This window comes from Coenobita brevimanus, chromosome 53 (assembly GCF_032717465.1).
Source record: "Coenobita brevimanus isolate Jiangsu-jjx chromosome 53, ASM3271746v2, whole genome shotgun sequence".
Taxonomy (NCBI): domain Eukaryota; kingdom Metazoa; phylum Arthropoda; class Malacostraca; order Decapoda; family Coenobitidae; genus Coenobita; species Coenobita brevimanus.
The window spans coordinates 4,021,223-4,044,960 of NC_137006.1; the positions used below are offsets into that span (position 1 = coordinate 4,021,223).

At 40.8% G+C, this 23,738-nt stretch overlaps 1 protein-coding gene across 1 annotated transcript; it reads right to left on the bottom strand.

Moving 5' to 3' along the window:
* Positions 1 to 540: 540 nt before the first annotated feature.
* IFT43 (intraflagellar transport 43) lies at positions 541 to 11,695 on the bottom strand. The gene is made up of 8 exons (XM_080273086.1): positions 11,651 to 11,695; positions 9,774 to 9,878; positions 8,078 to 8,145; positions 6,380 to 6,438; positions 5,197 to 5,269; positions 3,267 to 3,402; positions 1,838 to 1,967; positions 541 to 560 (listed from the first exon to the last, which is right to left on the bottom strand). Exons 1-7 carry the CDS (start codon positions 11,690 to 11,692, stop codon positions 1,860 to 1,862), a joined length of 591 nt encoding a protein of 196 aa, XP_080129212.1. The 5' UTR covers positions 11,693 to 11,695; the 3' UTR covers positions 541 to 560; positions 1,838 to 1,859.
* Positions 11,696 to 23,738: the final 12,043 nt, after the last annotated feature.

The window sequence follows — 23,738 nt, forward strand, 5'->3', positions numbered from 1 at the left end:
GGATGGACGGATGGATGGATGGATGGACGGAAGGATGGATGGACGGATGGATGGATGAATATTCAGAAAGAGGGAAGGATGGAAGGAAGCATGAAATGAAGGAAGGAAGGATGGATGGACAGATATTCGGAAAGAAGGAACGATGGATGGATGGATGGATTAATATTCACAAGGAAGGAAGGAAGGAAGGAAAGATGGATGGATAGATATTAGGGAAGAAGGAAGGAAGGAACGGTGGATGGATAGATGAATATTTGGAAGGAAGGAAAGAAGGAAGGAAGGATGGACAAAGACTAATAGATGGATGGATGCATAGATGAAAGGACAGAGAGACAGAGATAGAGGGATGGATAGATAGATCAACAGACAGATAGATATATATATGGATAAACAGATAGATAGACAGATGGATGGATAGATGTAAGATAGATAAATATACTTCCTAAACACACATATATATATTTCATTAATTCTGATTAACAATAGAATATGGCGCTAGTCACGAAGAAGTGCTATGGGAAGGACGTAGAGCCATAGCATTGTCCTCTTCTGTCACTGAGCTATGAAAAAAATAAAAATAATAATAATAAAAATAATAATAATAGAAAGAATGAAAATCCCTCTAGTTAAAATGAACACTTTTCTATTAAGGACAAAATACTAATACTAATAATAATAATAACAGGGATGATAATAATAATAATAATTAATAATAATAATATAGGGGTGATAATAATAATAATAATAATAACAGTAAATCATTCATTCATTCATCATCTACTTCTGTGTTGTCCCATGAGGAGTGTAGGAACCCAGGGCTAGGCAAGTTGGTCCTGACATTTAAGATGAGAGTGACCAGCCTCACTCATCCCTGAGTGGCATTACATGAGCAATAAACCCCAACCATCCCTTGGATATAAACCTTCACCGGCTAAATCCGACTGGAGCGCAATAATTACCCACTAAACCACCAGGCGCCATCATTTGGTTATATGGTTACCACCCAGCATAGTAAATGGTTTCCTGGTGTACAAGAAACCATTTGGCTTGTCACTCAGTGTAGAGTTACCCACAGGCAGAAGGAAGAGGAAAGAACGAAGGAAAGACAGACAGAAGAGGGAGTGTAAAGTCACCCACAGGCAGAAGGAAGAGGAAAGAATGAAGGAAAGAAAGACAGAAGAGGGAGTGTAAAGTCACCTGTAGGTAGAAGGAAGAGGAAAGAATGAAGGAAAGACAGACAGAAGAGGGAGTGTAAAGTCACCTGTAGGCAGAAGGAAGAGGAAAGAATAAAGGAAAGAAAGACAGAAGAGGGAGTGTAAAGTCACCCACAGGCAGAAGGAAGAGGAAAGAATGAAGGAAAGAAAGACAGAAGAGGGAGTGTAAAGTCACCCATAGGCAGAAGGAAGAGGAAAGAATGAAGGAAAGAAAGACAGAAGAGGGAGTGTAAAGTCACCCACAGGCAGAAGGAAGAGGAAAGAATGAAGGAAAGAAAGACAGAAGAGGGAGTGTAAAGTCACCCATAGGCAGAAGGAAGAGGAAAGAATGAAGGAAAGAAAGACAGAAGAGGGAGTGTAAAGTCACCCACAGGCAGAAGGAAGAGGAAAGAATGAAGGAAAGAAAGACAGAAGAAGAAGGAAGGACAAGAGGAAAGGGCAGACACACACTGAGTGAGTGGATGGTAACCACCCCCTTCAATTAATATGAAATGAACACACACACACACACACACACACACATACACACACACACACACACACGCAAAACATAAACCAAAAAGGGAGATAAGCCAACAAATACAAAATAAATAAACCGATAACTAAATAAAAATAAAGCCGACCTAACAAGAGTTGTGGAAATCTTTAGGGCGTTAACTCTCGCTCGCTGCCATCATCGGAGGGGTCCCACTCGTTCCTCAGCTCTGACGCCACCTCTGTAAACAGCAGGTCCCACCGCCACGCGATGTCAGGCTGCGGGAGGGAGTGAGATTGGTGAGAGAGGGGAGAGGGAGAGTTTGGGAGGTGTGGAGAGGAGGGAGGGAGAGTTTGGGAGGTGTGGAGAGAAGGAAGGGAGAGTTTGAGAGGTGTGGAGAGGAGGGAGGGAGAGTTTGGGAGGTGTGGAGAGGAGAGGGAAGGAGTTTGAGAGGTGAGAGAGGGAGAGAAGGAGGGGAAGGGAAGGGAAGATAGAGTGATTACTGAAAATGAATTACAGTATAAGTGCAACATTAACACAAATTACAGATCACACACACACACACCGCTCGCTGGTCCAGTGGTAACGCTCTCGCTTGCCAACTGGTGGACGGGAGTTCGCGCCTCGCTCAGGTTGCGAAAAGTTTCACTGACGAAGTGGGTGGTTACTGTCCCCCTTGAGCAAGGGGACGGGTGTGTGCGTGTGTGAAGGTCACAGCCTTGCCCTTAGATTGGACTATATGAGCTCTCAGCTTCCTTTCGGGAGGGTAAAAGCTGACGATCACGACCATCAAGTGATCCTGACCGACCCGCTGAATTACACACACATTCTCTTCACAATATTAATTCATAAACTTCTCTCTCTCCCTTACACTGACAGACTTTCTCTCTCTCCTTCTCTCTTACACTGGCAGACTCTCTCTCCCCCTCTCTCTCTCTCTCTCTCCCTTACACTGACAGACTTTCTCTCTTCCTCTTACAATGACAGACTTTCTCTCTCTCCCTCTCTCTCATACTGACAGACCCTCTCTCTCCCTCTCACTTACACTGACAAATTTTCTCTCTCTTACACTGACACACTTTCTCTCTCTCTCTCTCTCTCTCTCTTACACTGACAAACCTTCTCTCTCTCTCTCTCTCACACACACAGACTGACAAACTTTTTTTCTCTCTCTCTTACACAGACTTACTCTTTCTCTTACACTGACAGACTTTATCCCTCTCTCTCTCTCTCTCTTACACTGACAAACTAACTCTCCCTCCCTCTCTCTTACTGATAGACTCTCTCTCTCTCTCTTTTATAGACAAACGTTTTCTCTCTCTTTTTCTTACAATGACAGACTCTCTCTCCCTCTCTCTCTCTCACACTGACAAACTTTCTCTCTTTCTCTTACACTGGCAGACACTCTCTCTCTTACACTGACAGACTCTCTCTCCCTCTCTCTCATACACTGACAGACTTTCTCTCTCCCTCTCTCTCATACACTGACAGACTTTATCCCTCTCTCTCTCTCGCTCTCTCTCTTAAACTGACAAACTTTCTTTCTCTTACACTGACAGACTCTCTCTCTCCCTCACCTCTCGCACGTCGGCCTCGTTCGCCAGTGCGGCCATCAGCAGCCTAAGGTCGATGTCGTCAAGGGTGGAGAAGGCCGCGTGTCGGAGGAGATCGGAATCCAACTCTTTGTACGTCGCTACTCGATTTACCGCAACACTGCAAGAGAGAAAGATGAGGAGAGGAAGGGAGAGGAGAGGAGAGGAGAGGAGAGGAGAGGAGAGGAGAGGGGAGGGGAGGGGAGGGATGAGTTGAGTTGAAGTGAGATGAGGGGAGGGGAGGTGAGGTGAGGTGAGGTGAGGTGAGGTAAGGTGAGGTAAGGTGAGGTGAGGTGAGGTGAGGTGAGGTGAGGTGAGGTGAGGGGAGGGGAGGGGGAAGGGAGGGGAGATAAGATGAGATGAGGTAAGGTGAGGTGAAGTGTGAGTGGGTGTGGCTTGGTCTGGTGAAGTGAACAGATTATACACAAGTTCAAATGTCCAAAAGGTAAATATGAACACATTACACATGAACACTGTAAAGAAATTATACCTGAACATCATTGGCAAGGACTAGTTGATCAAAAAATAAAGAAAGAAATAAAATAAATAAAATCGTCAACACAGAGGAGCAAATCAGCATAAAAAAAAAAAACAGTTACTGCTACTACTACTACTACTACTACTAATAATAATAATAATAAAGGCAATATTAAGAGCTGATCACTAAAAAAAGGGTTAACATATGCCAATAATAAAAATAATAATATGCAACAAAAACAGGTAACACAAACAGCGGATCAGAAAAAAAGTCAAAGTACTGTACAAAAAAAAAAATAATAATCAATTTAAAAAAGTAACAAACAGCTGATCAGTGTACACAAAACAAAAACAAACAGCTAATCAACACAAACAAAAAAACTACTCAACTAAAAGAAAAACAAATACCATAACATAAACACCAAATCAGTAAACAAAACAAAAAACAGCTGATCAGGGTAAACAAAAATCAGCTGATCAACAAAAACAAAAACACAGCTGATATAACGTCAACACAAACATCAGGAATTGGAAAATGTGAGTACGTTTAAGTACTTGGGTAGTGTGATGAGTAAGGATGGAGGTTTGGAGGGTGAAGTGCTTGAAAGGGTACAGCAGGGAAGAAAGGTTGCTGGTTCTTTGAAAGCAGTGATAAGAAACAGGGAAGTGAGCATGGAAGTGAAAAAGTTACTACATGACAGTATTGTGATACCAACTCTAACGTACGGAAGTGAGGCTTGGACGTTGTTGGAAGGACACAAGTCAAGAGTGAGAGCCGTGGAAATGAGTTATTTAAGAGGAGCCTGTGGAGTCACATGGAGAGACAGGCTGACGAATGAGGATATAAAGAAGCGTTGTGGTGCTGATGTGGATGTGATAGGAAGCGTTATGAGGAACACACTGAGGTGGTTTGGACATGTGGAGAGGATGGAGGGTGAAAGACTGACGAAGAGAGTGTATGTGAGTGAGGTGGAGGGGGAAAGAGGGAGGGGGAGGCCGAGGATGAGATGGAGAGATGGGGTGGAGAAGTATATGAGAGAGGGGGATGTGAGTTGGGAGCAGGGGAGTGAAATGGCGGGGGACAGGGCGACTTGGAGGCAATTTGTTTGTGGCCACCCCAAACGGGATTGAGGCGTCTGGCAATAGACAGATAGATAGATAGACAAACATCAGCTGATATAACGTCAACACAAACATCAGCTGATATAATGTCAACACAAACACCAGCTGATATAACGTCAACAAACATCAGCTGATATAACGTCAACACAAACACAGCTGATATAACGTCAACACAAACACAGCTGATATAACGTCAACACAAACACAGCTGATATAACGTCAACACAAACACAGCTGATATAACGTCAACACAAACACAGCTGATATAACGTCAACAAACATCAGCTGATCAATGTAAACAAAGCCATGTGGTCACCTTGGGGCATTGGCCACCTGTTGTGAGAAATCCTCTTCCACCACCTCATCCAAGTCAGGGATCATCGGAATTTCTGGGGGAGAGACAGAGAGAGAGTATGAGTAAGTATATGAGTGGCTAGAGAGAGAGAGAGAGAGAGTATTAGTGGTCAGAGATGTACGAGTAATACATTAGTGCTCATTCAAGTGGTGGCGACCATCATCCACTCACTTGATGTAGTGCTGCCTACTTCTTCCTTCACCTTTATCATTCTTTTTTCTGTGTCTGTCCTCCTCTTCCTATTTCTCACCATCATCCACTCACTTGATGTAGTGCTGCCTACTTCTTCCTTCACCTTTATTATTCTTTTTCTGTGTCTGTCCCCCTCTCTTCCTATTTCTCACCATCATCCACTCACTTGATGTAGTGCTGCCTACTTCTTCCTTCACCTTTATCATTCTTTTTCTGTGTCTGTCCTCCTCTCTTCCTATTTCTCACCATCATCCACTCACTTGATGTAGTGCTGCCTACTTCTTCCTTCACCTTTATCATTCTTTTTCTGTGTCTATCCCCCTCTCTTCCTATTTCTCACCATCATCCACTCACTTGATGTAGTGCTGCCTACTTCTTCCTTCACCTTTATCATTCTTTTTCTGTGTCTGTCCTCCTCTCTTCCTATTTCTCACCATCATCCACTCACTTCATGTAGTGCTGCCTACTTCTTCCTTCACCTTTATCATTCTTTTTCTGTGTCTGCCCTCCTCTCTTCCTATTTCTCACCATCATCCACTCACTTGATGTAGTGCTGCCTACTTCTTCCTTCACCTTCATCATTCTTTTTCTGTGTCTGTCCTCCTCTCTTCCTATTTCTCCCATCTTTCCTGTCACTTTTTATTACTCTTCTTTCCTTTTCAGGTGGCTTTACACTGAGTGACAAGCCTAATGGTTTCCTGTAAGCCAGGAAACCATTTACAGTGCTGGGTGGTAACCATATAACCAACCCATACGTGCTCCCTATGTGTCAACGAGTGGGTTGGTGGAGGGTTAGTGCCCCTCCCCATAAAACAAATAACTCAAAGACAAACCCCCACCCCTTACCGGATTATGGCGTCTGGCTAGAGATAGATAGATAGATAGATATTGACAGACAGATAGATAAACATGACAGATAAATCAAAGTCTCTGGGCTATCCTTGTCTCTTACCTGTGTCAGAATCGGAGTCTCTTTGCAGGCGTTTGTCTTCGAATGACTGACGGAAATCCCTGGAGAAAGAAACGAAAAAAAATCATCATCATCATCATTACCACCATCACCAGCATCATCATCATCATCGTTGTCATCCTCCTCATCATCATTATCAATCATCATCATCATTATCACCATCATTAACAATCATCAACATCATAGTCATCATTGTCCTCCTCCTTCTCCTCCACTTCATCATCATCATCATCATTATCAATCATCACTATCACTATCATTATCAATTATCAATCATTATGGTCATCATTGTTGTCCTCTTCCTCATCATCATCATCATCACTACCATCATCATAATCATCATAACCATCAACATCACCACCATCATCATTCATCACCATCAATCATCATCATCATCCATCACCAATCATCATAACTGTCCTCCCCCTCCTCCTCATCATCATCATTATCATCATCATCATCACAGTCATCATCACCACCACCATCACCACCATCATCACCACCACCACCATCACCATCACCATCATCATATTATACAGCAATTTATCTTTTGGTTACTATACTCTTTCTACCCTAACTTGGCCCAGATTTCCACAGCACTTCTTCGTGACTAGCATCATATTCTAGCATTAATCCCTTGTTACAACTCAGCATTCAAGATGAATGGATGGCAATTTTGAGCCAAGTTAGAGTGAAAAGAGTATAGGAATGGCAGTGTAATAGATGATGATACTGTATGGGTCAAAGCATTAATATTATAATATGTGTGTGTGTGTTCTTACCTAATTGTATCTTTACAGGAATGAATCAAGCTCGTACTGTCCCGTGTCTTAAACCATATTTATCGTACATATCCTTAAATTTGAGAATTGTTTTGGCACACACTATTTCATTCGGTAGTGCATTCCATTGATCAATTGCTCTGTTTGGGAAACTGAATTTCCTTACGTCTTTATCATCTCTCTTCTTATGCAGTTTTTTGCAGTGTCCTCTTGCTGATGCTTCTCCATATGTTAAGTAATCATTTATGTCTATTTTCTCCTTTCCTGATATGCACTTATATAGCATTATCATGTCACCTCTTTTCCTTCTCTCCTGTAGTGTTGGTAGATTCAGTTTATTTAGTCTTTCTTCGTAGCTTAGGTCCCTTAAGCTTGGTATCCATCTTGTAGCGGCCCTTTGAACTTTTTCAATCTTGTTTATATGCTTTTTGAGATGAGGACTCCAGACTATTGATGCATATTCCAGGGTTGGTCTAATGAATGATGTTATTATCCCTCTTAGCATGTCTTCATTTATGTATGTGAATGCTATTCTCATATTTGCAAGCAGTGTATACATGTTCCGTACCTTCTCGCTGATGTGGTCAGCCGGAGATAGTCTGTTATTGATAATCACACCTAGGTCTTTCTCTCTTTCTGATGTGTATAGGGTTTTATTTCCTAACTTATAATCCCAATCAGGTCTTTTTCCACTTTTACCAAACTTGATCACATGACACTTGTCCACATTGAATTCCATTTGCCATGTACTACTCCATTCATGAAGTTTATTTAATTCTTCTTGTAGCTCTTTACAAGAGTCTGTGTGTGTGTGTGTGTGTGAATGTATATTTGTATGTGCATGTGTGACTTTATATGTGTGTGTGTGTGTGTGTGTATTATCCGTGCCAACACCCACCCAGTCTTCGCTGAGTTCGCCCAACCGCCCGCTCGCCTTCCCCCTGGTGGGACCGAGGACACACCATCCTGGGGGGGGGGTATAGCAGGTAAACACACACCAACGAGCAACTTAACCCAGCCTAACCAGTGGGGTTGTTTTTGTTTCACTCTTGCCATCATCATCATCATCATCATCATCATCATCATCATCACCACCACCACCACCACTACCATTATCATCACCATCTTCCTCTTCCTCCTCCTCCTCATCATGATCATGATCATGATCATCATCATCACCACCACCACCATCAAAAATATCTCTAGAAAATTTAATTAACCTAATATTATGATTTTATAATTAGATGGATCATTAACCCACTAATTACTCTCATTACTAAATTAAATAAAAAATAATGTGGCAAGAAATAACTATACTCCTTTCACCTTAACTTGGCCCAGATTTTCGTCCTTTTGCAGCTTATTTCATGTAGCTCAGTGGCAGAAAAAGACAATGCTACGGCTCTACATCCTTCCCACAGCACTTCTTCATGACTAGTACCATAAAAAAGACAATGCTATGGCTCTACATCCTTTCCATAGCACTTCTTCATGACTAGCACCTTAATAAAAACAATGCTATGGCTCTACATCCTCTCCATAGCACTTCTTCATGACTAGCATCACAGACAATGCTATGGCTCTACATCCTTTCCATAGCACTCCTTCGTGACTAACATCAAAGACAATACCATGGCTATACATCCTTTCCATAGCACTTCTTCATGACTAGCATCAAAGACAATGCTATGGCTCTACATCCTTTCCATAGCACTTCTTTATGACTAGCATCAAAGACAATACTATGGTTCTACGAGTACATCCTCTCCATAGCACTTCTTCGTGACTAGCATCAAAGACAATACTATGGCTCTACATCCTTTCCATAGCACTTCTTCATGACTAGTAAATTAATAAAGAAAATACTATGACTCTACTTCCTCTCCACAGCACTTCTTCATGACTTGCATCAAAGACAATGCTATGGCTCTACATCCTTTCCATAGCACTTCTTCATGACTAGTAAATTAGTAAACACAATGCTATGGCTCTACATCCTTTTGCATAGCACTTCTTCATGTCTAGAACCATGAAAAAGACAATGCTATGGCTCTACATCATTCCCATAGCACTTCTTCATGACTAGTACCATAAAAGACAATGAAACAGAGAGAGACTAACAAGGAGAGTGTATGTGAGTGAGGAAGGGGAGGCCGAGGATGAGATGGAGCGATGGAGGGGAGAGGTATATGAGATGGGAGGGTGAGCTGGGGGAGGGCAGTGAAATGGCAGGGGATAGGGCGACATGGAGGTGATTTGTTTGTGGCCACCCCTTACGCGATTAAGGCATCCGGCAATAGACAGATAGATGGACAGATAAACAAACAGACAGACAGACAGTTAAATGGATAGATAGATAGATAGACAGATAAACAGACTAACAGATAGATAGACAGATAAACAGACTGACAGATAGATAGACAGATAGACAGATAGACAGTAGATTGAGACAGATAGATAGAGATAGATAGATAAATAGATAGATATGAAAGACTGGGAGTATCACTTAACCATTACATCAGACAGACAGACAGACAGAAAGACAGAGATAGATAGACAGATAGATACATGACCACACAGGGGCATCTACTAACCTCAGGGGAGCTAGGGAGAGACTTGGGAGTGGCTGGTGCACCATAATCATCCGTACTCGACAAGAGGTCCCCCATGCCCGACCTTCGACCCTTGCGTGGCGACGACTGTGGGCAAAAAGGTCATCATCATCATCATCACTATCGGCATCATCATCATCGTTTGCATCACTGTCATCATCATCATCATCATTATCATCAGCATTGTTAGCATCACTGTCATCATTATCATCATTAGCATCACTCATCGCTATTACCATCAACATCGTTAGCATCACTGTCATCATCATCATCATCATCAGCATTGTTAGCATCACTGTCATCATTATCACCATTAGCATCACTCATCGCTATTACCATCATCATCATCATTATCGTCAGCATCACTCATCATCATCATTAGCATCACTGACATCGTTATTACCATCACCATTATTATTACTGCTACTATCATCATCATTATTACTACCCCATCATTATTACCACCACTATCATCAATATCACCATCATCACTATCACCATCATCATCATCACTACCTCATCATTATTATTATTACCACCACAATCATCAATATCATCCTTATCACTATCACCATCATCATCACCATTTTACTGTCATCATCATCATCTTCACAATCATGAGTATCATCATCAGCATCATTATTACAACCACCATTTACAACGCTGGGTGGTAACCATATAACCAACCCATGTTCCCTACATATCAACAGGTGGATTGGTGGAGGGTTAGTGCCCCTCCCCATAAAACAACTCAAACAGCCGCCCCTAAACAGATTATGGCGCCTGGCTATAGAAGATAGATAGACAGGTATGTGTTTTATCTGCTTTACCTTGAATCTCTCCATATATTTTTCATTTCTTGTAAAAATACTGGTTACTAATTAGGCTCCACCCCTTGCTTCCTTCATAAAGTAATCAACCAATGTACTATCACGATCCGAAGTTTCTTTACCCCCCTGAGTGGAGGAAGGTCGAAGCCAAGGTTGTAGCAAGACCAGATGATTGGACACTGCCAGTATACAAGACTAATAATGGTTCATGATACCGTGATTCATAAATAGGTGCGTGTGTTTCATCCGGGTGATTCTTATTATCCTAAGCTTCAGGTTAGTGAACCCCTCCATCATGAACTGGCCTGTGTTCGGTGGCCCGTCATTTCTTCAACCTTGGCTTCGACCTTCCTCCACTCAGGGGGGTAAAGAAACTTTGGATCGTGATAGTACATTAGCCATACATGACAGGTAAAGTAAAAATCAGATGATGGATTACAATTCTATTTATTTATCTCTAGTCAGACACAATAATCCCATAAAGGGTGGCCATTAGAATTAGTCGCTTTTCAGGGAGGGGCATTAACCCTCCGCTAACCCACCTGCTGACAAGTAAGGGACATATGGTTTGGTTATAGGGTTACTACCCAGTGTTGTACAGTACATAGATTCTGGCTTACATGAAACCATTAGGCTTGTCACTCAATGTAACATCACCTGAAATGGGAAGAAGAGTAATAAAAAGTGACAGGAGAGATGGGAGAAATAGGAAGAGAGGAAGACAGACACACTGGGGATGCGTTCTTCCCTCCCTTCCCCATGGGGTGCTTGCTCCAAAATAAATATGAAGCTTCAATAGTTGTCAGGTCTTATTAGGTTTTGCATCTGAATATCCATAAATAAGGCTGTGCAACTAAATCAAATATTCTTCTACATACGGTATATACTGTAAGCAATACCCGAAAAGTCAAAAACTTAAAACTTGCCACATGGCCACAACTATAACACTACCAAGCAAGCTCATTATCAACACCCCATAAGGTTTACGATAATCATATTTACTGATGAACGTGATTCCTAATCCCTGACCTTCTTATTAACAGGTGAGAGGCTAAAATCTAGAGAGTCCATGATTTTCTGCTCCTCGGGGTTGACAGGGAAATATTGCCAGATCCCACTGTCATCTGTTGATCATCTTGCGAATTAACGTTCATTTAACTGCAAGTACACTTTACTAAGTAACGTCGCATCCATGTCAATCAAACTTAAATCTATTTCCATATTGATCAGCTGCAGCCACAACAGCCTGGAAGTTGCAAAATATTTCTGAAGTCTAACATGGGTTCTGGCAAGACTGCTGCCCAGGAATGTTGTTTACATTGTGGACTTGTTTGGAAGTGACGATAAAGAAAATGTTAAGGAACTGATTTACAGTTTTCGGAAAAGTAATAATATTGAAAGACCAAGTTATGAACTGAAAAATAATTAAAGCATCAGGGAGGGACCGTCTGGTAGAATGCCCTCCCAAACAAGTTCGCTGAACTGCGGACATGAAGCCGAAGCCACTGCCAGGGGCCACATTCGCCAGCCCTCTTGCCTTGTTCAACATATAGCAAGCACGATGTCGCTTGACCCGCATGCCATGTCGTGTACTACACAACACTGTGTCTTGTTCAGTACTTAAGTACGATTGCTCAGCACGCCATGTCGAGTAACACATAGCAATCTTTGGCCATCTCTGCTCCACCATCTTTTCCAAGTAAATTTGCATTTTTGGACAGTCGAGGGTATTCTGATTTTACTTCTAATCTGACTCTGACCTATCCTAACAGATAGCCTAACCTAACTAGCCTAAGTGAAGGGTGTGACTGTCCAAAACTGCAATAAAACCCGTTTCCAATATCTCTATCTGCTTAGCTTATGAGTGTACCCAGAGGGATTAGATTCCATAACATGCCATCAGTGAGTCTGAAGTAATAACTAACTGGTATCTCATTTTCTTTACCAAGTTAGTCATCACTCGCTGACCCCATACGACCCAGTGATATGGCAGTGTGATGTCACCATCTCAGGCTATGGCAGATGCTGCCGAGTTTATACTTCTATACTACTCATGTTACTTTTCCAATCTACATGTGATATATCAATTCCTTTACATTTTGTACCATATATACTGTGTCTACCAAATGTATGTTATTGCTCCTCTATTTGCTGAAGGTGTGTGGGGCAAGACCCAGCTTTTTTAACACTGCTGGTATGCACAAATTAGTACCATAACCACCAACTTTAACTGTTTTGCTGAAGGTGTGTGGCCAGACCCACCACCTTGTGTAGTAGACAGCACATGTAAACATTTCAGTCAAATATTTAAAGACTGAATAACCTGCAATCTTCAAAACAAAAAGAATGTTCTTGACTTTATCACCATCTATCTGTCTATCCATTGTCAGATGCCATAATGGTCAAATTTTACACGTTGCCCTCATCCGATTTTCGACTTTTCTTTAATATTTTCTGGTAGAATTGGTCATTCTAAGAATCTTTTCTTCTATGGCATTTCTCTCGCAAATTGATAATAAACGAGTTACACGCGATATACTTCCTCCAATCACAATCACAGATTGGTATTTTTTCGTACTTACACCCAACTCACTGACAACAAAAGTGGCTAACTCACCTTACACTTTACGCAATATTAAGCATTTTTTCTTCTATGACACTTCCGTCTTAAATCAACCGTTGATGAGTTATGCAATTTATTACACTTATTATTTTCTATGGGAGAGAGATTTTCCCTGCCGTGGTCGGACAGTTGTGTGTGTTCGTTGGTGCGTGTCATTGTGTGGGTGGATAAAGCGCATGCGTAGCACATGAATCAGCCAATCACAAAGTAGAATTTCAAATACCCTACGTTAGGGCCCGCAAGATTTGAAAGTCAGTTTGTCTCCAACCATGGACTGGGAAGCCTGCAAAATTTATTACTTCACTGGTATTTCACTGTTCTACCTGCAAGAAAATAAAACTGTAGCCTTTGTGCGATCGCATGGTGTTTTACCTTCAACAGGAACAAAGTACCCAAATCAAGGCAAAAGTCTCATTTTACGTGAGGATCAGAAAGTGTTGCACTGCCGCCCGTCACCAGTTGCCGTTACAGCTACAGACGACTCTTCAGATGCAGACGAGGAACTGTAAACTGCTAGGTAAATGCATTATTTCTTATTTACACCCGGTTAGGTTAGGTTAGATGAGGTTTGGTTAATGTCATGGAGGGTCTGCGGGGCGAAGCCCCCCAGTTAGGAAGCACGGCCAGGGTTGGGGGGTCTGGAGGGCGAAGTCCCCCCCCCCATTTAGGAAACACGAACTCCCTAAGAAGCTTAAAATTATTTTCTTCCGAAGGATTTTAGTGTTTTTCGTTTTTGATAACAGTTCCAGTAGGAAATCACTCGCTTTTGCGTTTTTCCCCCACCCAACACCCCGGTTTCCCACAGGTCCCTCAGTATTCTTGGGGGGAAGGGGAAGAACCGCAAAAAAATACGTTTCACGTGATAACAGGCATCCAACCTGAGTGTTTTCTGTTGTTTTTAGTGTGATTTTTGTTGATTTGGACCGGTCCTTTCCACCGGAAGTCGCTAGTGGCGTTCAACAAAAACTAGCGACTTGCGATAGAAATGAAGGTCAATATTGATCGAATCACACCAAAAAACAACAGGAAACACTCAGGTTGGATGAAAAAATCGGATGAGGGCAACGTGTAAAAATGAGGAGTACGTTTAAAGTTTGGTCTTCCGGGACAAACTTTCAAATGTGAGCGGGTGAGCGAACAGAGCGCGCGCTCGTCTGTGATTGTGATTGGCGGAAGTAAATCGCGTGTAACTCGTTTATTATCAATTTGCGAGAGAAATGTCATAGAAGAAAAGATTCTTAGAATGACCAGTTCTACTAGAAAATGTTAACGAAAAGTCGAAAATCGGATGAAGGCAACGTGTAAAAATTGACCGCCATAATTTGGTAAGGGGTGGTCGTTTGTCTTTTATTTAACTTTTATGGGGAGGGGCTCTAGCCCTCTGCCAACCCACTTGTTGACATGTAGGTGGTGGTGATGATGATGATGGTAATGATAATACTAATGATAATGATGAAGCATACAAAGGTTAATACATCACCACAGACAGATGTCAAGAACCCAGACAAAAACAAAAAAACACACTTCTATGTCGTTTTATTACACAAATATATCGCAACCAAAACATAACACCGCCAGTATACAAAGACGTTTACACAGAGAATCAAGTGCTGATCATCCCGTCCTATCAATCAACATCTATCACGATCTCTGTCACTATAAAACAAGCCACACTGTCAATCGGAGGTACATTCTATCAATTTATATCTATCTCTATATCTATTTATATCTCTTCTGTTTGACGTCTCACCAGCCAAAATCATCAGGGATGTGCCTCAATAAAACTATCTATCTACCTATCTATCTATCTAATCCACGTCAATTATGGTGTAACACGGGGTACATAGTCAGAGGTACATTCTATCTATCTACTGTATCTATCTATCCACATCAATTATGGTCTAACACAAGGCACATTGTCAGAGGTACATTCTATCTATCTATATATCTATCTATCCACGTCAATTATGGTCTATCACAAGGCACATAGGCTGAGGTATATTCTATTTATCTATCTATCCATCAGTATCAATTACAATGTTTATATACCATAAGGCACACTGTTAGAGGTACAATCTATCTATCTATTTATCTGTCTATCTATCTATCTATCAACATCAATTAGGATCTGTCACTATAAAACAAGGCACACTGTTAGAGGAATGTTCTATCTATCTGTATCTATCTATCCATCTACAGTATCTATCTATCTATCAACCCAATTGCTTTTTACCCGAAATAAACATGGAGGTAGGGCCCTGAAGCTAGGCAACCTAATCCTGACATTTACAGCAAGGTTAACCCCTGAGTGGCATTATGTGAGCAATTAACTCTTAAAATTATGCCTGGGATGTAGTCACTTATGCACCACACCCACTGCACCACCAGGCATACAGAGACACACACATACATGAATACATACACACACACACACACACACACTGTACATACATACATAAATACACACACACACACACATACTGTACATACATACATAAATACACACACAGAGACTTAGAAACACGGGTGGAGGAAAAAAGCATTAAAAAGGAAGTGAAAAGAATAATCCAAAACAATCCGAAGTTAGTCAGAGATTCAGTAGATATAAACAAATCTATAGTAATCACTGGTATAGAAGAGGAAGAAGTAAAAAACACGATCACAAGACAAAAAGGAGATGGCAAATGTAATGAGCTTACTGAAAGAAGTATCAGAGGAAATCTGTAGTAAAGACATAGAGGAACACAAAAGGTTAGGGAAATATGAGAAAAGCAAGACAAGACCTCTAAAGGTGACTTTCCAAAGTGTAAACACTGTGGAAGAGATACTAAAAAATGCAAAGAATCTTATGGAAAAAGAGGAGTTCAAAAATGTATGGATAAAAAGATGCCTAACACAAGAGGAACTGGAATTACTGAAAGAGAAAAGGAAGGAAGCAAAAACAAAAAATGAGGGAAGATCAGAAGAGGACAAGAAGAAATTTTTTTACAAAGTAATAGGATTGCAGGTACGAAAGTGGTACACAAACAGGATGGAATAAAAAGGAGGAAGGTAGTAGAACCATGTCATGACAAGTATATAAACAAGATGATAAAGATCATGTACTCAAATGTGGATGGAATGGTATCTAAATTACTAGAGCTGAATGATTATGTCAGAGAAAATGAACCACAAATAATATGCCTAACTGAAACAAAATTAACACCAAGGATATCCACTGACATACTAAACTTAGAGGAATACAATATATGGAGAAGAGACAGAAATTTAAAAAAAGGAGGAGGAATTATAATATTAACTAAGAAAAATCTAAAAGTCAAGGAAATAAAACTAGATATACCATCACAAGTAGAACTGATTGCAGTAGAGATCAACACATCTGAAAGTAAAGTAATTGTAGCCAATTTGTACATGCCACCCAGATCAAACACATGGGAAAGAGATGAATATAAGGACCTGGCAGAGAGTACAATTCAGAGTTTAAGATCATTACTATATAAAATGGAAGAGAAATCAGAAAGAATTATACTAACTGGGGACTTCAATACTAATATAAATTGGAATACACTAGATATAATTAGCCAAGAAAGCTGTTGGGACCAAAAGCTCCTGGATCTCGTACAAGAGTTCTTCCTAACGCAACATGTGAGAGAAACCACCAAAAAAGAGGACTTAATGTACCTTCAGTGCTAGATCTAATATTTACTAGGCAAGAAAATGATACTGACAGTTTAATATATCACCCCCCACTCGGCAAAAGCGATCATGCAGCACTAAATTATAACTTCAGGATAGCATATGACATAGTAAACAGCAATGACAGTTACAAAAAGAGCCTAAACTATAAAAAGGGAAATTATCAAGACCTAAAGAAGTATTTCTTAGAAGTTGATTGGGAAAATGAGCTTAGAGGACAAGATTTAAATGCTGTATATAAAAAATTCTGTGAATTTTATGAAATAGGAGTCCAGAAGTACATCCCACAGCACAAAGAAGCAGATAGGAAAATACAGAAATGGTTCAATACAGAATGTAAAAAATCAAAAGAAAAGAGATTTGTTGTGGAATAGATACAGAAGACATAATAGTGAAAGGGCGTATAATAATTACAAACAGGCAAGAAACGATTACACAAGAATAAGGAGGGAAGCCCAAAAACAGTTTGAGGAGGATATAATAAATAAAAGTAGTGATCAACCAAAGCTGTTTTACAGCTATATCAGAAGCAAAACCAAAGTAAAAGATATAATACAATCAATTATGCACGAGGGAATCACTTATACACAAGAGAAAGATATTTGTGAAGCACTAAATAAGAATTTCCAATTACAGTACTGTAGTTTTTACAGAAGAAAAAAATTTTGAGAGGCACTATGTGGAACATGCATGTCCACACATACTACCAGATATACAAATAGCAGAAAAAGTAATACAGGAGGAGTTAAGTAGATTAGACAGAGGAAAAGCAAGTGGTCCTGATGAAATTTCATGTTGGGTGTTACAAGAATGTGCAAAGGAGTTAAGTAAACCAATATTTTTAATTTTCAAGAAATCCTTGAATCAAGGTAAACTACCTGATATTTGGAAAAAAGCAAATATTGTCCCCTTATTCAAGAAAGGAAATAGACAAAATCCACTCAACTACCGACCAGTATCACTGACCAGTGTTGTAAGCAAGGTATTAGAAAAGCTTATAAGAAAAGCTTGGGTAAATCATCTAGAAGAACACAGTATGATAACAGAAAGACAGTTTGGTTTCAGAAAAGGAAAATCATGTGTTACTAATCTGTTGAGCTACTATGACACAGTAACAAACACAATACAGGAAAGGAAAGGATGGGTGGACAGTATCTATTTAGATTTCAAGAGAGCTTTTGACACAGTACCACACCAAAGACTTTTATGGAAACTGTACCAACAAGGAGGAATTAGAGGCAAACTGTTTTGTTGGATGCAAGACTTTTTCGTAAAAAGAGAAATGAGAACAGTACTAAGAGGAAACTACTCATCATGGAAAGAAGTGACTAGCGGAGTACCACAGGGTTCAGTGCTGGCACCAATCATGTTTTCAGTGTATATAAATGATATAAACAGTAACACTGGAAATGACAGCTATCTGAATATGTTTGCAGATGATGCAAAAATACAAAGGAGAATTACTAGCACAGACTCTTGTAGGGAGCTACAAGAAGAATTAAATAAACTTCATGAATGGAGTAGTACATGGCAAATGGAATTCAATGTGGACAAGTGTCATGTAATCAAGTTTGGTTAAAGTGGAAAAAGACCTGATTGGGATTATAAGTTAGGAAATAAAACCCTATACACATCAGAAAGAAAGAAAGACCTAAGTGTGATTATCAGTAACAGACTATCTCCGGCTGACCACATCAGCGAGAAGGTACGGAACATGTATACACTGCTTGCAAATATGAGAATAGCATTCACATACATAAATGAAGACATGCTAAGAAGGATAATAATATCATTCATTAGACCAACCCTGGAATATGCATCAGTAGTCTGGAGTCCTCATCTCAAAAAGCACATAGACAAGATTGAAAAAGTTCAAAGGGCCGCTACAAGATGGATACCAAGCTTAAGGGACCTAAGCTACGAAGAAAGACTAAATAAACTGAATCTACCAACAATACAGGAGAGAAGGAAAAGAGGTGACATGATAATGCTATATAAGTGCATATCAGGGAAGGAGAAAATAGATATAAATGATTACTTAACATATGGAGAAGCATCAGCAAGAGGACACTGCAAAAAACTGCATAAGAAGAGAGGTGATAAAGACGTAAGGAAATTCAGTTTCCCAAAGAGAGCAATTGATCAATGGAATGCACTACCGAATGAAATAGTGTGTGCCAAAACAATTCACAAATTTAAGGATCTGTACGATAAATATGGTTTAAGGCACGGGACAGTACGAGCTTGACTCATTCCTGTAAAGAAACAATTAGGTAAGAACACACACACACACACACACACACACACACACACACACACACACACACACACACACACCTCTGCTGGCTAATATTTCGAGGCCAATCACATGAGGAGGCTCCCTAACACCTTTTCCTAGCTGATTTATTCTTCTTACTACATCTTATTACCCTTTTCCATGTTATATAAATCCTCCTAATATTGCCATACCCTGCATAAGTAACGTACAAAAGGATATTAACCAGCCATGTCCAAAAATAAGTTGCTCAGGGAAATGTGTTACGGGGAGACAGTGGAACAGTAGGCAAATTTTTGTTCCCAACTCTATTATGTCCTTGTCAGTTAAGAAAGCTCCCTAATGCCTTATCTTAAGCTATTTAGTCTGCTTATTACCCAGTACTATCCTCTTCTGTGTCATTTAAATTATTCTGATACCACCACAGTCAGCTACATCCAAAACAAATCACTAAGGAAGAGGCATTAGGGAGCTTTCTTTACTGACAAGAATACCTTAGTATTTATATTAACTGACATCGCAAAATAAATCACTTATGAAAGAGGTGTTAGGGAGCTTCCTTAACTGATGAGAATACCAGCCTTAATATTCAAAGTAACCAGCTACATCCTCATCCCAAAATAAATCAATAAGGAAGAGGTATTAGGGAGCTTCCATACCTGATGAGAATACCAGCCTTAATATTCATAGTAACCAGCTACATCCTCATCCCGAAATAAATCACTAAGGAAGAGGTGTTAGGGAGCTTCAGCAACATTGTACATTTCATCGGTGCAACATAAAGCTAATATTATTGTACCACTAGTGTCCTTTGCAACATCATCTCATTACCATATGGGTCTTCATCTCTCTCATAAGGAACAACTACATATTGCATAATTACATTCATGCAATACTGTACATTTCATTGGGGCATCATAAAGCTTAAATTACTGTACTCAACATCATCTCATTATGGGTCTCTCTCTCTCTTTTTCTCTTTCTCTTTCTCTCTCTCTCTAATGAACACAGCACCACAAACGTCACACTCGAACACCTGCACTCCAGCATGGACAAGACACTGTTCCGTCACTCTGTGTTGCCGGTGGAACTTTTTGCCACAGCGTTCATGTTTAAAGTCCTTCTTGCCCGTGTGGATCGTCAAGTGGCACCTCAAGCCGCTCCCTCAGTCTTTCTTGCCCATGTGATCATCGAGTGGCACTTCAGATGGCTCTCTCTCTCATACGTGTGTTCTTGCAAACTTCGCACTCAAAGCTCTTCACTTCTGCGTCTGTGTGTTTGTGTGTGTGTGTGTGTATCATCTTACAAATATCGCACTCAAAGCTCTTCACTTCTTTGCCTCTGTGTGTGTGTGTGTGTGTGGTACAGCTCACGCTTTTTGCTATTTATCACATCCGTTGCACTCAAAACTTCTTTCTTGCCCTGAGGTGCGTTAGTTGGTGTATATTTAACGTGTGTATCCGAGAGTATCGCTTCCCACACTCAGCACACTGCAAGTTCTTCTCCTTGGTGTGCACGGCGATATGTTGAGTCAGTTTGCTTTTGTACATGAACCGTTTGTGACAATACTCGCATTCAAACCTGCCTCTTTTCACGCCTCGATCGATGTCTTCCTTCTCTGTGTGGGTGTACAAGTGCTGAGTCAGTCGGCATCGGTACCTGAACTGTTTGCCGCAATAGTCGCACTCAAACCTGGCTTTTTTCGCGCCTGGATCAACTTCCGCATCAACCTTACCCTTCCCAGCACTGTCCTTCAGATAAGCACACTCAAACCTGTCTTTTTTTGCGCCTGAATTGATGTCTTTCACATCAACCTTATCCTTCCCAACACCGTCTTTCAGATAGTCACACTCAAACTTGTCTTTTTTCGTGGCTGAATCAACGTCTTTCGCGTCAACCTTACCCTTCCCAGCACCATCCTTCAGACAGTCACATTCAAACTTGGCTTTTTTCAAGTCTTCTGCATCAGCCTTACCCTTCCCGGCTCCGTCCTTCACAGAGTCCTTCGTCCCATTCTCTATGACAAAAACCGTCACGCCCTTCACATTTCCCCTACCATCCATGTCCACCTCCTCCACCATGGCCGTTCTTTCATCCTTTATGGCAATTTTCATCTCTTTCTCCATCGCATCTTTGTCTTTCCTCACATCACCCTTGAGATCTTGGTCAACCTCATCCTCCAACCTCGCCCTCCTGTCAGCATCCCTTACACCACTCTCACTATCTTTATCTGTCACAACTCTGGCTTTATCAACACCATTTTTTTGCACAGCATTATCCTCTTCCTCGTCCTCCTTCTCCTCCTTAATCTTGAGAGGCAGGCTGTCCCATCCATCAAGTCCATCGCTTGTTTCTTCCTTAACGGCAGACATGGCAAATATTTCACTGATACTCCTTTACCCTCAGCAAATACACACTTTTTTTCACACACAATTTTCTTTTATTTACTTTTTCAGGACTAAATTTTTGCAGTAGAGGGTTAATTAAGGATTTTAGTAGTTTCACTTGCCAGCAGTTAATGGGTCTGCTCAGCTAAGCACACTGTGACTGATCAACAACAACAATAACCCTTCCAGCCTGAGAACATCTTTATTTTATGCCCTTCAAGGATGATGAGGAGGGATGGGGTAGAGAGGGGTACGAGTGAGGATGGTGTGGGTTGGAGGGATGGGATAGAGGGGTATGAGTGAGGATGGTGTGGGTTGAAGGAGTGGGTTAGAGAGGGGTATGAGTGAGGATGGTGTGGGTTGAAGGAGTGGGTTAGAGAGGGGTATGAGTGAGGATGGTGTGGGTTGGAGGAAGGGCAACCAGATGGCAGAGGATTGAGTGACATGGAGGCAATTTTGTGGCCACCCCTACTGAAGAATGGTTTGCCACCCACCACACTCGATGATCAGCTTCTCTCTGTCACGAATACTGTATTATGTTCTTCATGTATGTATGCATCGGTATGTTCTTTGTGTACACATTCTTCATGTGCAGTACGTATGTTCTTCATGTACACATGTTCTTTCCTGGCTTACAGGAAACCATTAGGCTTGTCACTCAGTGTAAAGTCACCTGAAATGGAAAGAAGAGTAATAAAATGTGACAGGAAAGATGGAAGAAATAGGAAGAGAGGAGGACAGACACAGAAAAAGAATGATAAAGGTGAAGGAAGAAGTAGGCAGCACTACATCAGGTGAGTGGATGATGGTGAGAAATAGGAAGAGAGGAGGACAAATACAGAAAAAGAATGATAAAGGTGAAAGAAGTAGACAGCACTACATCAAGTGAGTGGATGATGGTGAGAAATAGGAAAAGAGGAGGACAGACACAGAAAAAGGATGATAAAGGTGAAGCAAGAAGTAGGCAGCACTACATCAAGTGAGTGGATGATGGTGAGCAACAGGAAGAGAAGAGGACAGACACAGAAAAAGAATGATAAAGGTGAAGGAAGAAGTAGGCAGCACTACATCAAGTGAGTGGATGATGGTGAGAAATAGGAAGAGAGGAGGACAACACAAGAAAAGAATGATAAAGGTGAAGGAATAGGTAGGCAACACTACATCAGGTGAGTGGATGATAGTTGCCACAGCCTACCACTATTTTTTCACCTAAAATATTAATTTCTAATCTGGAGAATAAATTGTAAACATGACAGCTGACAAAACATGGGTTTATGGAAGGGTCTTCTGGTTTGGCGAGAAGTCTGTCTGGCGCAATTTGTCAACAACTACATAAAATTCTGGAAAATTACGCCTCCAGAAAAATATCTCATGTTCATATGAATTTACCCTCATAATTATTAAATATAAATGAAAATGGGATGGTATTAGGCTAGTTCAAAATCACTGCATATAAATCACCTGGCAGTACGGGGGAAGAAAGTAAAATTTAAGGACAACCAGAAGTAGCTCACCATTCATTCTAATTTCTAGCGTTCTTGTGAGTATTTTGTAGTTGTGGCGATGTTTGTACTTCATCGCCCTTCTTCAGGGTTAAAGGCCAAAAGGTAAACAACAACCCAGCATTTCCCGCGACCTTTATGACAAATAGACGAATGAATCTTTGTTATCATAACATTTTAAGGACACAAATGAGCATCGGTATGACGTAGAGAATTTGATTTCATTTTTTCTGTGACATTAGATTAGGCTAATCAGGGTTAAATTAGGATGTCACGTTAGGTTAGGAAAGCTTTAGATACGTTCGGTCAGTGTTTTTGTTTTTTCTCTCTCTAATTGTCAGTACAGTACATGAAGCAATCGTAAGTTAGATTGGAGTAAATTATCTGGCTCAGTGATGCTCTTTTGTCAATACGCGGGTAGTAGATTCATTCGTCTATAATGTTTGTGACTGGCGCCAGACTCAAAAAAGTACCACAAGACTGCAATAAAGTACATTCGGATTCCGGTGCTGCCTGTTGTACCGAGCAGACGTGCTTCTCTCCTAGGTGCCCGGAGTGATTGTCAGTGAAGTGTATAGCTCTTCCTCGGCAGCTAGTGCTTCCTCTTGCTGCGAGGTGGAGTATGACACAGCCC

Coding starts and splice junctions, on each gene's coding strand:
- IFT43 (XM_080273086.1), bottom strand. CDS start 11,692: ATGGACTCTCTAGATTTTAGCCTCTCACCTGTTAATAAGAAG. Junction 5,270..6,379: donor AGACTCCGATTCTGACACAG/GTAAGAGACAAG, acceptor TCTCTCCCCCAG/AAATTCCGATGATCCCTGAC. Junction 3,403..5,196: donor CAGGTGGCCAATGCCCCAAG/GTGACCACATGG, acceptor TCTCTCTTGCAG/TGTTGCGGTAAATCGAGTAG.